The sequence below is a fragment of the Rosa chinensis genome, chromosome 5, assembly GCF_002994745.2.
Source record: "Rosa chinensis cultivar Old Blush chromosome 5, RchiOBHm-V2, whole genome shotgun sequence".
Classification (NCBI taxonomy): Eukaryota; Viridiplantae; Streptophyta; class Magnoliopsida; order Rosales; family Rosaceae; genus Rosa; species Rosa chinensis.
The window spans coordinates 10669368-10686302 of record NC_037092.1 but is presented as its reverse complement, the minus strand read 5'-3'; the positions used below and the strand labels follow the sequence as shown (position 1 = coordinate 10686302).

General features: G+C 42.1%; 1 protein-coding gene across 1 annotated transcript; it reads right to left on the bottom strand.

Moving 5' to 3' along the window:
- Positions 1-5768: 5768 nt before the first annotated feature.
- Positions 5769-16775, bottom strand: LOC112164745 (ABC transporter C family member 12). The gene is made up of 27 exons (XM_024301039.2): positions 16123-16775; positions 15696-15874; positions 15323-15362; positions 15010-15166; positions 14672-14786; positions 14504-14584; positions 14322-14346; positions 14158-14214; positions 13747-13812; positions 13555-13629; positions 13333-13440; positions 12877-13011; positions 12429-12535; positions 12254-12347; positions 11490-11657; positions 11209-11349; positions 10452-10652; positions 10232-10330; positions 9992-10144; positions 9406-9791; positions 8903-9083; positions 8298-8621; positions 7444-8200; positions 7212-7333; positions 6775-7020; positions 6188-6617; positions 5769-6099 (listed from the first exon to the last, which is right to left on the bottom strand). The coding sequence occupies exons 1-27, from the start codon at positions 16450-16452 to the stop codon at positions 6017-6019; spliced, it is 4860 nt and encodes a 1619-aa protein (XP_024156807.1). The 5' UTR covers positions 16453-16775; the 3' UTR covers positions 5769-6016.
- Positions 16776-16935: the final 160 nt, after the last annotated feature.

Genomic DNA, 16935 nt, shown 5'->3' with positions numbered 1-16935 from the left:
GGCAGACTCCCGCTGCACAATAATGAGCTTTTTATCTTTAGCGGCTATCCGCTCCTACAGCAATGCGATCTCCTGCTCCAACTGGGAGACGCGTTCATTCCTCTCCAGGTCCCGCCTTATGGCCGCATTAAGCTTGCCGCGGGCGTCCGCATAGTCACACTCCGCCTTGGCCAGCCCCTGCTCGGCCTCCGCCAATCTCTCCTTGGCCTCCGCCAGCTCCCTCTGGAGACCTCCGATCTCCCCCCTGAGCTCTTCCTCAATCCGGGGCTGCTTAGACGCCGCCTCGAACATATCATGTAACCCCGCAGATATTTGACCAAACGCCGAGCTGAAGGGCGATTGGTCAATTGCCGTCGGGCGCGATATGCCCGCCAGACCCCCGAACCCCAGCCGCTCGCACAAATGGAAAAGGAATGCCCGCTCCCCTTCTGTCATGAATGGCGCATACTCGGCAAAGGAGTCCAGATCACTGACGGCTGCTGCCTCTCCCTCCGCCACTGCACCCTTCGACGCAGCTTGTCGAGCCTTCTTTTGTTGGCGGACTCCGATCACCACCTCTTCTTCCTCTTCCTCGACGGGGGAGTCAGGCTGCCGGCGTTTTTTCTCCAACGCCCGTTGTGTCCCAGCAGCGGTCCTCGTCACCCGCACCGGCGGCTCACCCCGGGACTCGGTGGCAGTCCCCGTCGGCTGCACCGTCTTCTTTTGAGGACCGCGCCGGGTGGTAGGCATCCGCTCCCGCGGCCTTGTACCAACAATCCCCCTCTCCCCGCCGCCCACTTGGGTGTCCGCCTGCACTACCGGCAGGCCATCCTCACCCAGATGGGAGTGGTGCGGCATCGGCAGCTCCACCGCAACCTCAGACTGGCTCAGCACTAGCGTCTCCGGGTTCACCACCGTCTGCTGGGCCGCCAGCCCCTCGGCATACATAGCCTCCAGAAAATTTTCTATCTCGGCACGATCCATTGCTTTTTCGAAAGCGTCGCGACTAGATTTGTTACCGGGCGGGGTTTCTGAAAAGAAAAACACAAACACCCGTCAGTCCGGATCACTAAAAAAAAAAAAAAAAAATGAGGTGTGGCGGAATGGCTCTCACCAATAGAGCGAGTTAGCCCCAGGTCGACCAGCAATTCCCAACCGGTCAGAAGACGGAAGTCAAGCAAATTGCGGTTCCGCCAGCAGCCGCGGATCCTCGCCACGCGACACTCCTCTTCGCGCGTCAGAATGTACCTTAGTCCCGCTGCACAAACACAATAATCATTAGCAAAAACCGCAGGTTTGCAAAAGTTTGAAACCGCCAGTTAGTTTTAGCGGAAACCAGTTGCCAACCTCGGATGGGCTGGAATTCCGACTTAGTCTTAAACGTCGGCCCCTCCACATTCGACCTAGTATGGTACTCCCAGCCATCTGTGGCGACGCAGAAGGTCCCCCGCCAGTAGGACATTGAGTCCCTTAGATTCTCAATCAATTTGGGCGCTCCCTGGCGGCGGCTCAGGTTCACGCACCCTCTGCAACCTCGGCGCTTCACATACACTAGCTCGTAGAAGTGAAGCACTTCCGCCACGGTAGGCCCCTCGCACCCCGACAAGCGCCACAAGGAGTTCATCGCCAACATCAACCGCCACATGTTGGGACAGATCTGCCCAAAGGCAAGGCCAAACTCGCACACAAGAATTTGGAGATTGGGCACTAGCGGGAATGTCACTCCTTGGCGGAATATGGCCTCGTGCACGGCAGCACATCCCGCTGGGAGCATCGAGGCCTTCTCATCCGCTGTCGGGGGCGCAGCTTCACCGAGCCCGGCAACCGGAACGTCCGCTTCATCCGGTTAACAGCGGCGGCATCCATCCGCCCACCTGCCTCGTCGACGGCGGTGCCATCTGAGAGGTACCACGCCGACTCGACGTTTTGGCCCGGCGCTTCCCCTTCGCCAGCGGAGCCGCTAGCAGCACTATTGCTCGCCAAGCGCTCGTCGCGCCTAGCCAACTCACCCGCCCTAGAGCTCTCTGGACGCGAACCACGATCCATAGCTATTTCCCAGGGGATGGTCCGAAGTGGCTCAACTTCAAGCGGTTCTGGCAGTGAGGTTCCTGCATGGGCAGACGGACGCAACGAGTCAATAAAGGTCATATCCGCCACGCTGAACGACACGTCAGACCCGGAATCCTCACTGCTCGAAATATCTATGACGTTGGCCATCCCAAACCCTAAAACCCACATCAGTTAGCACAAATACAGATCTAACCTACTCTCACATCAGATATAGCCAAAGATGCCAAGAACAACTACCCACAAAAATACCAAAACAAAAACAACCGCACGCTCAACCCAGATTAGACCGTCTAGCAAAACCCAAAACCCCAACTTTCTGTCAAACACCATAACCTCCCTCAAATCTCTCCCTACACCCTCCGAGAACAGCACAGAAGCAATATCATACCATTAACAGAAATACCAAAACCCAGAAACCACCATTGCAGATTCAATGAAACAGGAAGAGGATCCGAAATACCAACCTCACGTCGAAGACTTTGGAGTGCAGTTCGTCTTCACTAACAGATTTCGTCCTCTCCAGTCCGACTACTCCACGCAAACCCGGGGATCTCCTTCGCAATTCGCAGGCGAACAAGGCTCGAAGCAGGCAACTCAGATTTGAAGATTTTCCAGAAATGTCGAAACTCGCTCAGTTCCCCCCTTTTTATGTCAACATCAAATAATCCTGAGCCGTCCGCTACAAAACTACATCACGTACCAACCGTACACGTGTCCCACGTCTTCATTAACTCCCTGGATTAGCCGAGGCGTCGCCTCGGTTACGAAATCCATCATTACTCGCATTAATGACGAGAAGACGGCTAGGCTTAGGAGGCAAGCCTCCAGACGCTAACCCTCTCAGAGTTAGCCACGTGTCAACCGTCATCATTCTTTGGCTTCCAAGGGAAGTCACCACCTGACAAGTAAACCCCCAACCATGGCAAGTCTCCGCTGAGCGAAAACCCCGCTCAGCGGATCCATCCTCACTTGTCATCTCCCAAGTGACGGAGTCTCCGCTGAGCGAAACCCCGCCAGCGGATCCTCACTTGCATCTCCCAAGTGACGGAGTCTCCGCTGAGCGAAACCCCGCCAGCGGATCCTCACTTGCATCTCCCAAGTGACGGAGTCTCCGCTGAGCGAAACCCCGCCAGCGGATCCTCACTTGTCATCTTCCAAGTGACGGAGTCTCCGCTGAGCGAAACCCCGCCGGCGGAGCTTCTCTCCTCATTTGGTAAACGGGGCGTCCTCCGCTACACAGCGCACCGCTGGCTGACCCCATTTCTCATCTGACAAGCTGCGTACTTTATTCAGCGCAACACCGCTCAATAAAATACCAAGCACATCTACTTGACGCTGCTTCCTACTACATCTAGCGGGGGGACTTCCGCCAGCGGCGGATCCCGAGGCCACGCCTCTCTGACAACGCCGCCACGCGGGGTTACGGTCAGAATGTCCCTACGGGACACGGGGACTAGTCAACAGTCTACGACAGCCCTGATCAGGTACGTTGACCCCCGTCACCTGGGTGCTAAGATTGGGCTCGCAACCCAACACCCTCTGCTCCGTGCAGCGCTGCTCCGTGCAGCTCCCCCTCAACAAACAATAACAACGACCATCCGGAGGTCCATCTTAGCCGGGGAGTGGGGACTCCCTGGGGGGCCTAGCAGGGGCCCACCCGAAAGGGCACAAAGCGTTTGCTCAGTAAATCCATGGTTGACAACGCACTGACGCTAATTATGCTTCTGCAAAGTCTAGCGGGAGAAACGCTTCAAACCGCCGATCAACTCCCCAACCAAGATTGCCCTCCTTGACTGGGGATTTGGGGGACTTGTACATGCATGTCCATTTGCAAGCATAATTAGCTATAATGAGCCACGCTCATGGTACCACCAGGGGTACCAACGCCCACCATATGAGTGACTGGCGTAAAGACAGTTAGCCGGGTTACCGCCTGAGCCCCGGATCAACCCCAAAGCACCGCCGACGCGCCGCCACGCGCCGTGTCAAGATGGCATCAGAAGCTACTGAAACTGGGAACTGAAGCACCATCAGTCCCACATCGAAAACAAAGAGAAGATCATCCTCTTCCTCACCTATAAAAGGTTCTCTCCTCTCTCCTCATTAATGACGCATTCAATACTTACCTACTATTACTTTGTCAACATAAATACATTGACTAACTTAGGCATCGGAGAGTTGAAGACCGCCCGGCGCGGTCTCCCTCTGACGCCCATTGTATTTTATTTGACAGGTAACGGGAACCACTCACAACAAAGGTATCGATCCGCCTGCCGGATCAGCGTTAACTAAGGTCCAGCTACCGCTAGACTTTTAGACATTAACATACACTGTGCTAGTGACCCAGATGGTGAAATAACACATAAAAAACAGTGAATAGTAGGTGACCTGGTGACCCACAAGTGAACTTGCTCTTAGACGATGACGGAGTGGTTATTTTCCAAGTGGAGGCCTAACAGCTATAAATGATAGATAAAAAATAAGTCCAACCCATATGTCATTTGCCACGTGGATGATAGTCTTGTTTCAATCTGTCAAATTTGACATAGGCTGAGTCTTCTGTCTTTTAATTTTTTATTATTTCTCTCTCTTCTTGCTCTTTGATTCTCGTCTCTCTCTTTCCTACCCAAACCAAAGCCAAAGCCTGTAGATCTGCAATTTTGACATAAAAGAAGCAATACTACCTGAAATTTTAAGAGTATATCAGTAGAAATTTGATTCCAATAAGGTTATTACTCGAATCAAAGTTTTGATTGGTGTACCCAAAGCATCAGATCGTTTAAAGATGTGAAGATCAAGAAGGGGAAAAGTAGTTTGAGTTCAGAGGAAGAAGATGATTGCTGGGTAAAAAGGTCTCTACAAAAAAGATGGATCAAGAATACCTACGCCCAAATAGTACGTCTATGGCTGGTGATGGCGATGATTGATCAGTATTTGAAAAAAAAAATGAATACGATGGAGAGATTAGAGAAACAACCAAAACAGGAAAGGAAGATAGAGAAGGAAAGATAAAACAGTCCAAACAGATGAGAAGAGATCTAAAAAGGACGGTCGATGGTCCTCCACCGTCTTTGATCAGAATCTTCTTAACTTTGGTCTTCCTTATTTACAAGATTAATTGATGTTCAGAAAGATAGAGAGGAAAAGAGAGAAGGAGAATGAAGAAAGGAGAGGAGAAAGGATAAACGTAAAAAACAGAAGAAAGGAGAAAAAAGTAATAAAATAATAATTTTTTTTTTACCCATCTATTAAAGTAGAATTCTAGTAAATGTCAAATTGCCATGTCAGCTGTCAAATTTAAATTTGACAAAAACCAAAAGGCATCTCTGCTGGAAATGCTCTTAGATACCCTAAAATAAAGACGCATTTGACAACGATGTAATTCAAATAACTTGAACCCAGACCCCGATTTGTTTACAAATTTGATCTGCACCTGTACCCAAGTGCCACAAGGCCTAGAAAGCAAAAAAAAAAACCAACCAGCCGACCCACCTCCAAACCAAAAGCCCACATTAGAGCCCGGTTCACTGGCCCAAACCTTAACCTAAGGGTGGTAAGACCCAAAAAGAGGGGAAGCTAGCCAAAGCTAGGAGGAGCCAATGCGCAAAGCCAGTACCCTCGCCCTCATGAGAACCCAAGGAAGCAAACAGAGTCTTCCGGATCAAGATAGCCAAGCTGCCGCGAGAAAATCCTAGGGAAGAGCTCACAAAGAGAGAACATATTTTGTAGTATTTGGCGGCTTTCATTTTTCTTGTAAATTTTTACAAATTTGATGTTGTAGTTAGTGAGAAAGTTTCTAAGCATAAATTAAAATTAAGAACTACTACTATGATTGTTGTTCTGGTGTTCTATGCAGATGTAACTCTTTTCTGCATGTTGCAATTTGGATATCATCCAGATTAGCTATACTCTAATCTATACAATATAACATCTTGAATCCATAGCCTTCTCCATTCAGAGGAAATTACTAGGATAAAGACTGGTCTTCAAAATCGTCATCTTCTAAAGGGTGGAGTCTGTTCTGAGCCAGCCTGCCCATCACGGCCAGACCTGAAACAAATAACCAATATTTGATTACAGATATAATACAAAAGCTCCCCAGAGATGGATTATATGCAGGAGTAAATGATTTTTTTACCTTCAACTATTCTGAAGAAAGCTGACCACCACCCCTCTCTTGGAATATGGTGCTGATTTAGTGATATGTCTATATCTTCATCATGCTTTCCTTCCAAAACTCCCTGTAGTGTTATAACTGCATCCTTTGTTTTCATGAGGATATTGTCCTCGTCTCCAATATCTAACCTCTGGAGATCGTTCTGTGAGGATGTGAGACTGACAGCCAATGCAAATTGGGCAGCAGCTGCCCAGCGCGAAGAGGCTAACCATCTCCTCTGGCTCTGGCCAAACAGTTGCTCAGCTTCGTCTCTATTCACCTTATTCTGCTTGCCTTCAAATACCAGGCTGCGTAAGTACTGCGCATTAGAAGGGCCTGTACTCCTGACCATCTTGGAGAATGCGCTCTCTTCATTTAGCAGTAGTTCTTCTGGGGAACCATGTTCTAGGACCTAAAAGGGGAGGTCAAAAGTTATTAGTGGATAGCTTTCTCTTGAAACCAGAGGTTGATGTAAACATTATCCTAGGGTTTCTACTTTCCACTTACTTCCGCAAACAATATATCCTGTAAGCAGAAAATGCAGGAATTGCATCAAAGTGAGGGCATACCTGACCAGCATCAAGAAAAAGAATTCGATCACAGTCGATAATGGTGTTCAATCTGTGAGCAATAACGAGCATGGTGCATGATTTGAATTCTTCACGTATGGTCTTTTGGATGAGAGCATCAGTTCTAACATCCACAGCTGCAGTTGCTTCATCAAGAACAAGAATCTTTGATCTCCGTAGCAATGCTCTAGCTAGACTTATTAGCTGCCTCTGTCCAACACTGAAATTCTCACCACCCTCGGAAACCTTGACGCAATAACGAAAAGTTAGGAATGACATATCAGTTTCTCAATTTAGATATATCAAGACATCGTACAGTCAAATAGCATCGTTTGGTTATCTGCTATTCTCTGCATTCGAGTAAAGATCTAAGTACCGGGAGTTGCAGTTCCCTAGGCATAATCAGACTACAATTAACAATAAATATTAGGATTTACCTCAGCATCGAGACCGAAGGAATTCCTCCTAATGACATCTTTTAGATGTGCCCTTTCCAGGGCTTCCCAAAGATCAGCATCATTATGCTCACTGAAAGGATCAAGATTAAACCGCACAGTTCCTACATAAGATAGAATGAGCATCAGAATCATGAATCTCATAAAGTCTAGCATGCATATCAGCTTTTAGTTGTACGCTGCAAAATCATGTTAGATCAATCAAAGTGCATACCTGAAAAAAGAACCGGTGATTGCGGTATGATGCTAAGAACTTTTCTCAAATCTGTCAGTCCAAACTTAGAAACATTACAACCATCAATCAAAATGCTTCCTTTTTCTATTTCTACTATCCTAAACAATGCATTAATCATGCTAGATTTGCCAGCACCAGTTCTTCCAACTATTCCTAGCTTCTCACTTGCAGAAACTGTAAACGATAATCCGTGCAGTACAGGTGGAAGTCCAGGCCTATAACGGAGGACAACATCCTCAAACTTGATTGATCCTGATGATGGCCACCCATGTGGAGGACGGTTGCTTTCAATAACAGCTGGAGCCTCAGAAGGCAATTCTATATATGATCCAACCCGCTCAACGGCATTTAAACTATTTTCAGCCCTGCTAGCTTGTCTAAGAACACCACTCAACAGACTAGTGATATTCAAAGTATAAGTGAGAAGTAGACCCATTGTAGATGCAAATTGTACTTGGTTTTCTGCTCTTCCATTTTGCATGACAGCAAAGGTTGCAATCACCCAGATCATGATACCTCCTAGTGTTTCCAACCTTATTGTAAGCCAGCGGTTTGAACTAATATTCACAAGGGTGAATCTGATGTTATTATCCATAGACCTTCCACTGATGTTTGCCATCCGATCATAAGCTTTATAGGCACGAATTGATGACAAACCATTTAATGCTTCTCCAAACTGTGCATAAACTGGAGATCTGGTAATGGAATCCATGCGTTTCACTTCACGGGATGTGCTCTGTTAAAAGAAATTCAATATCATCTTATAATTTTTACAAAATTAATGCACATTTATGTGGTGAGGTAAATAAAAGACTGATACCACAAAAACCTACCTGATAGAATAGATAGGCTGCATAGAACAAAATTAGAAGTGGCATTATGGCCCAGAGGGATATTGTGCTCACAATGCCTATGAGCACAAAAGTTGAAAGGAGCTGCCACACTTGACCCAGAAACATGTTCATAAAGTTGGCTACATTGCGATCTATATCACCAAGATCCTTTGCAAACCTATTGATTATCCTTCCAGTTGGGTTAGTGTGAAAGAATACCATTGGAGCTTTTAGTATAGCATGTAGTAGGGCATCATGCAATTTTCTGGCTGCACGAAGACTTGAAGTGATAAGCCAAAAAGAGTTCGTCAGAGTCACCGTTACCTGAATCAAGAAATGTGGATTAAGCACCTTCAAACCATGTCACAGTCGCAACTCAAGACTACAATAATTTTCTTCTGTAATAGAACACAGGAAAATGCATCTGCTTGTGGCTAATATAAACCACGGTACACTTTTTAGTGAGGTTTCATATGACTCTTTTCCGTGCATGGATTGTTAGATTCTGTAACTTAAAGATAATGGTAGAACTGTAGAAAAATAATATAATAGAATAACATATTTCAAAGAATGGTCCCACATGCATGTACTAACTATCGACATACCTGACCAATGGACAGAATTGCATATATAAGAATGTAGAATCCAGGTGCATAACTCTTTGACGTGCTTTGGTCTGTCCAAAAACTTAACCATGTGCTGCTTGAAACTCGAAGAACTTCTGTTAGTGTATAACAAGTAAATAGAACCATGACCACCCATAGGCCTCCTAATGCATGCTTATACCTGCCAACAATGAACAAAGAGATATTCATCAATTCATTATGATCATATAAGTCAAGTTTCCATGTAGAAAATAGGAATCATACTGCTCACTGCTCAGCTAATGCCCTTCTGCTTGACCAAAAAGAACAACACTACGATTATTTACCAACTCCGACCAAAGCAATATGAACTGTTCCAAAAAGCATATATATCCTTAAATGCTTTTACCATTTAAACCCAAAATATTTCAACAATCTGTGTTTCCTATGAGTAATCTACTTCCTCTGTCTTATTTTTAAGACTGTTGAAGCTTAAATCTTTGAAGAACAATTCAGTGTCTTACCTCTGCAAAATTTTCCAACTTACAACACCTGTTTCCCGTTCCTCTTGTCTAATGAGTACAGATCTCATCCCTTTCCCCTTCTTTGTGTAGTTTGTATCTTTTGGCAAGTCATTCACCACCCCGTTAGACACAGGAAGTGAGGTTTCCTGTTTATCAGTTTTGCTGGCTTCCTGTTCTTCTACATGTTCTTCCATTTTCCCGGCATTTTCCATTAGCTTCTGGAACAGCAAACTGTTTTCAGAGAGATCCTTAAAGGTTCCCTTCTCTTTAATCGTACCATCAGAGACTAATATAATTTCATCCACTTGAGGCAGAAAGTGTAGCTGATTCGTGACAAGCACCCTAGTTTTCCCCTGCAACTCTTCCTTGATACAGTGGTTGAAAACCTACAAAGATCTTGGTTCAGTTGAAAGTACAATGATCTCAACTCAAAACTCAAAAGCATAAAAATTAAAATTTTGCAACTTAAAGAAAAAAGAAATCCGGAGTTACCACTTCGATAAATTAAAATGTTTTTCTTATATATGAATATGGCAAGATTATAAGAATAACCCTGAGATGATAGTTCATCGATTTGAAAAAGTACCTCTCTAGCAACATGAGCATCTAAGGCACTTAATGGGTCGTCAAATATGTAAACATCTGAATTAGAATATACAGCTCGAGCCATAGAAACCCTTTGCTTTTGACCTCCACTAATATTGACCCCTCTTTCACCTATCTCTGTAAGATCTCGACCCTGGAATTCAGGTACAGTGTTAATACACTGGAATCTTTACATGTAATGAGAAGTAATGGCAAAGATAAAACTTCATAATCCACTTACTGGAAGTAGGTCTAGGTCATGATGGAACTCAGTCACATCAATAGCCTTCCAATATCGTGCAGCTTCAAACTCAGATCCAAATAAAATGTTTTCACGTACCTGGAAGAATATATTTAACATCTTGTAAGTACATGTGGGGGTAAGAGATGACTTTGAATTGACCGGAAGGCCAAAGAAGATTGAGCGTTGTAGAAATTTAAAGAGGAGAGCTGTGACTCACAGTAGCATTGAAAATCCATGAAACTTGGGGAACATAAGCAACAGTCCCCCTGATTACAACACTGGCACCTGCAATGGGAGGCAGCTCCCCAAGCATGGCTGATATAAGTGATGTCTTTCCTTCTCCAGTGCCCCCAACAACTGCAACTAATCTGCCAACTGGTATATCTAAGTTGATGTTTGATAATGTGGGTTTCTCTGCCTGCATAAGGAAAGAGGAGAAGATAAGGTTATTAAGACATCTTTGCATGTTAGAGAAATTGAGAGTCAACATGCTACTAGCATCATGATGTACATGAGAAATTTTCTTGGAATCTCTATGTTACTTTTTTCTCTTGTAAAATTTCCAGATAACATAGCATGGCAAGCCCTTTTTTTATACATGAGAAATTTTATTGGAATGTCTATGGTGAAGCATGATACTTGATTACTTGAACCAAGTTCCTTACAATTGATGTCTCATAGAAGTTGAGTTCCTAAACCTTTACTTTTTATTTAGCCATCTCTTTCAGAACTTCTTTAAAAAATAAAAAAAATATAAAATAAAAATAATAAAAAACTTAGTACAAAGAGAAATTTTTTTCCATGGAACATTGCTGCAAAGCATGAACAATGAACAAATAGTGTCATAGACACTAAATATGCATCATGGCCAACCACATATATTCAAATTAGTGCAGAGGAAATTCTCCAACTAGAACATATATATATATATATATATATATATATCTGTGTGTATAAAATTGTAAGCACAACACCTTTGAATCCCATGAAAAGTACCCATCCTGAATTGAGATGGCTGGAAGCCCTGGTTCCAGTGGCGGGTTGGGTACTAGAATTCTCTCCTCAGTTAAAAATAGTTCCTCCAAACGCTGCAAGGATACGTTTGCATTTACAACCTGTCAAGGTAGAATAGAGTCAACGGATGCAGACGAGGACAACTAAGCACAGAGAAATGTAAAATAAATAATCTACCAAGTGTAAATGGGATAACATAAATGTACGTGCTAAGCTAAATGCAAGATGAGAGATTGGCTACCTGACTTAACAAGTTGGGCAGCATGTTTAAAGGAAAGCGTAGCACTGCAAAAAGAGAAAGTGATGTAAACGCCCTAGCAGGTGTCAATTCACCTCCAAGAAAAGTGAATACTCCAAATGAAGTTACTGTCACAACAACTGGGATGCTGTTGAGAATAAAACTGTTCAACTGCAAAACCAAGACAATTGGTCAGAGAAACTATGAGGTGACAAATAAATAGTCTGTAGTAATGTTCTATCAGAATTAAATATTATGAATCTATCAAGGAGTAAACAGTTACTTATCCATATATAAATTCAAGGACTCAACCATCTGCACAAATTATTAATTGGAAACTGTGCCTTAACATTTTGTTTGAATTTGTAGCTGTACGTTATTACTATATCCCTAATAATGTTAATCTAGGTTGATACCTAATTCCATGCTTGAATTTGGTCACGCAGAAATCAAAATTTTACCAATAGAGTATACAACTATACCACACTAGTATAAAAGCATATAACTACTATGATATGACCCTGTCAGCCTCATAAATAGCTGCATCTGCAATTAATGAGTTCGAGCTAAGTGAAAAGGCTTTAGGGGGTGTGATAGCAGTTAGTATACATGCTTATTTCAAAAAAATTCGATGTCAGATCACCTATGGTTACTTCTCTGGTTAGAGCACTGATAGTCAATAATGAGGGAAATCTTGAAATTGAAATTTTCCATTCCTTGAATATATAGAAATTACATAATTGAAAAGATGAAGTGTTGTGTCTTACAGCAGATAGTAATTGTGCTTTACGGAACCTTGAGAGCTCATCATTCCGTATACTTTGAACTCGCTGCTGGAAACTTGTCTCCCAGGCATAACATCTGAAACATAATAATTCAGATTAATGGCAGAATAGTAACCATCACCGCTAGGCAATCTAAAATAATCTAATTCAGTCATACTTCACAGTGTCCATGGCAGCTAAAATTTCATTCATGAGGCCAACTCTCTTGTCAGTCTGTTGCAGTCCATCCTTTGTCAGTTTCCGCATTTTGCTGATGATAGTTGTCTGTGTACAAAAGAAATTATACAAAATCAGCCGCAACAAAATTAAAGGAAGAGTACATTTTTGTCACCAAAATCAAACAGCACAAGTGACACTATCAGAGTAACTGAAATCTAAGCACATAGACTAACAAATAGAAACTGAAACTCACTAATCTTGCAAACAAAAGTCAAACAGACAACCAATACAACCAGTACCTTTCAAGAGGGAAATAAGTACCAATACATGAAAGCAGACAATATTAAGGTTTTCTAAGCTTGACTTACGAGAAAAATCTATAAAACCATAATACAGACTCTTTATAGCAGAAGAGCCAAAAAAAGAAGAATAATAAACATGCTGACCTGTATGGGGATCATGAGAACTAGCATCAAGGATCCAATAAGCGATGCAACACCTAATTGTTGGTAGAGAAGAGTCATAGCTACAATGATACGGAAAGGAGCAGACCATAGTCCGTGAAGTTGTTGGCATATTTGCTGCATCATGAGAAAGGCCATGTTAGTATATAAGTTTATAATTCCATAAATTGACTTAATAAACATCAGTTCAAAGAAAAAGATAAGCATTTCCTTCTTGCTTGAAATAATTTTGTGCACCGAAATACAACAATGAGGAGTAGTGTTCTTTTAAGGTAAAATGAAAAGGAATTGAGGAGAAGCTGAGAGAGAGAGACAGATGAACAAACATAAGTTTCCATAAATTGGTTCTTTATGTTCAAAGGTTTCCAGAAGAATCTGAAATCGTTTACATTTTGATAGCATTTCTTCATGTATGACGATACGTCTACTTGACCATACCTGGAGTGCATTAGCATCTGTAGACATCATATTCGTTATCTTCCCAGTTGGAAAATTTTTGCGGCCCTCATGTGTTATTCTTATAGATTTACGGAATATAGCAGCTACCTACAAAAAATAAAGCAATGAACTTTTAATGAATCACAGAACATGAAACTAAATTGGGCAGCTGAACTTTGGTTTATATTATATTTGCTTGTTAATACAGATAATGTAATCTACCAAAGTTGATCTCAACCGAAAGCCGACCCTCATAACATTCTGGAAATACTGAGATTCAGAGAGCACGCCAAATGACTGGACAAAGATGAATAAACTTGTCAATATAGTTCACTATCTTTTTAATTAACAGTTCAGGCTTTGCAAATTGTTAACACGATGACACATGAAAAAAGTCCAAGATAGAAGCCATACCACACCAATGAAAATTAAGAAGGCATACATGTAACCCATCCAAGCTGGATCACCTCGTTGCATTGACTGCACAGAATAACAAGACGATTACAGACACTGTGAAAATACAAGTAATGTTCTTCACAAAGTAGGTTCATTCAATTCCTCAATGATGATAAAATACTTGAGCTACTAGAGTAATTGACTGAATGATATAATAATGATTAGGTTAACAGTGAATCAGTGATGATATCACTCCCAAGAAATGGTTGGAGAATTGCTGTATATAACAGTTCAATACTTCAAGATGAGAAGTGTCATAGCTCAATACTTCAGACTCACATACCACCTTCATAAACAGCTTTTGATACGATGGTTTATACATGATAAAATTAAGTCTACTAATAAGGCTTTGGCAAGAAAGAAACTAACCTGCAAGAGATGATTTAATAGAATGGGACCCGAAAACTGGGAGAGATCATTGCCAATCTACAACATGGATAATGTTATTAGAGACTTCTTAAGAGTCCATCAACCTTTAAATCCACAATGATTCTAACAATTTGCACCCCTGCAAACTGGAATAAACTCTTTACCTTGAAAAAGCCTCCCAACCAGAACCTACATAAAACACATAAAAAAAAGCAATGAATATAAGATGGAAATGCCGTTCACATTTGTTCATTTATATCTAACCAAATTGAATTGAGCACTTAAAAAAAATTAAATAAATAAATAAGATAAAATAAATCTAGTTTTAGTTCAACTTAACCATTACCTTCGTCCAAGGCTACAATTCAATGCTCTCAGAAGCCATGGCTTGGACCTTTTTGATTCTTCAACCCAACATTCCTGAAACCTGCAAAACTCAATATTATTATGCATGTGGCACAGTGGAGATAAAATAATGAAGAAACAACTGAAAAGGAGGCAATGGGAATTGGACCTCTTAATCAATGTCTCGGTCTGATCCCATGTGTCCAACTTCCAAACATCTGCTTCAGTGATGGGTTTTCTGTACCCTAGCTGCATAAGTGGAGTCATCCATCCAAAATATATTCCTACACAGATGCACATGAAAATACTGAGAAGCTGTAGCGTACATGAAATATGCGCCTAGCGATGAATCTTCTACTTTTGACTCTAGAAGACATCACCCTAAAGGAACTTAGAGAGAGAGAGAGAGAGAGAGAGTTCATTGATTGTCAACAGACAAAAGAGAAAATTTATGACCTGGAAACTATAAAACTCTGCATCAATTATGGGAAGTTTAAGGCTCCTTACTGGAAAATATATTAACATGCCGTTCAGGGCAAATTTGATCTTCTCCTTGTAGTGCTTCATATTCAGCATTGTCAAGTGACTCGGATTGCAGAACAACATAGCCGGGATAAGGATCCAAATTGGGGACATAGAAGAGAAGTAGAATTCCAAACAAGACCTGCATGAGAACAATAACCAAAGGCCAAAACGTAAACAACTTAATATGGAATGACTTAAAATAACAAAATAGTGTGTGTATCCTTGGACATCAAACTTCAGTATAACAAGCAAAGTGTAAGAGAAAAGAAAATAGAAAACAAAAGTTGGGATAAACCTGGCAACAGACAGTGCTTATATACAGATACAGAGCAGATCTGCAAGAATTCAGTAACTCAATAAGTACAAAGATTGTAAGAATGTCCTATACAGTTTGAGAGCAATGACAAATATAGTGAATCATTTATAGTCTAGAACTATTAATTCATTTCGTTTCTGTAAATTTTAAATCTAAATATACAACAACATTTTGGTGAATTTGTTAACTACTATTTCTAAGACGTAGGCTGTTAGGACGTGAGACAACAAATATCTTATACTCTAGCATTTTTCCTCGTGAATGGACATTGACACATCACTGAAAAGCCCACCAAATGGAATTCAATAAAAGGGGATACAGTATTGAGCAAGTGAAAGGAAGAAAAACTAACCTGCTGTAGGAATCTGTCACTCCAAGAATAAGATTTAGCAGCACAACATCTCCTACCAAGACGTAAAGGACCCCAAACCTTACGTACCATCGGAATTCCCGAATGTAAATCCTAGTTTCCAAGCCAATTAAAATTAGCATAGAGCACCAAGAAAGAGCTTCAATGATTGAAGAAGTCATCTGCAACAACACAAATAATTACATTACTCATACGCTTCATGTTGTATACAATCACACTGGGTTGCTATTCACAACTATCAGATCAAGTTTTTACTAGCTTTCGACAATGTAAAACTTTTAAATGAGCTATTCACAACTCCCTTCTGTTTAATTAACCACATACTATTTTGTATGTGCATGCTTTCACTTGAAAGACAGATATCATTAAGACATGTGAAAAGCAAATGTTCTATCCAAAAAAAACTCACCTCAAAAGGAGCAAAGCCAGTTTTTCCAAACGGGTTAAAAAGTGATAAACCCATCACCAACCTCAGTAGAGGCTCAGCAGTGGAGTAACCAGCCAACAAACCCAACAAGTAGTTATAGTAATTTGACCTCAACCTAAACCTCCGGGATTTCAAATTCTTCTTGATCATCCATATTCGATAGCAGCACAATCCAAAAAGGACTAAATGAGAAATGCAGATGACCATAGAGTCCATTGCACAAGGAGTGTATGAGCCAAAAGCACTGACTGCTTTGGCCCATACCCCATTAGCTTCTGGTTGACAATACCAGTCTATTGGCTTAAAACCCATGTCTGGTATTCACTACAAACTAACACAACCACTTCCAGTTTGACACAGCTTTGTTCTCACTCAATCTTAAACACTTGGTTTCCCACTGCAATAAGAAAAGGAAACACCTTTATTCAAGAAATTGCCACTCTTTTATTGGGTTTCATAAATTTGATGCTAGTTTCACTCTCATGCATCTGCAATCCAATTTAAACAAACCCAGAAGCACAAGTTTGGGACTTTTCAGTGTAAAAAGTCCAAACCCACATAAACCCAGAAGCAAAAGTTTTAAGACTTTAAGCAGTTAAAAGTGTTTTAAAGTCCAAACCCAACACGCTGTTGCATCCAAATATAGCAAATAGATATAGTGGCAGGAAAAAGAGGGGGGTAAGGGGGTCACCTTTGAAACGCTGAAAATGCAACCTGGGCATGAGATTCTGCAAGAGTAGGACTCATTGCAGACGTCACGGCTTACGCCATTGATTGGCAAAACGACAGGGAAGA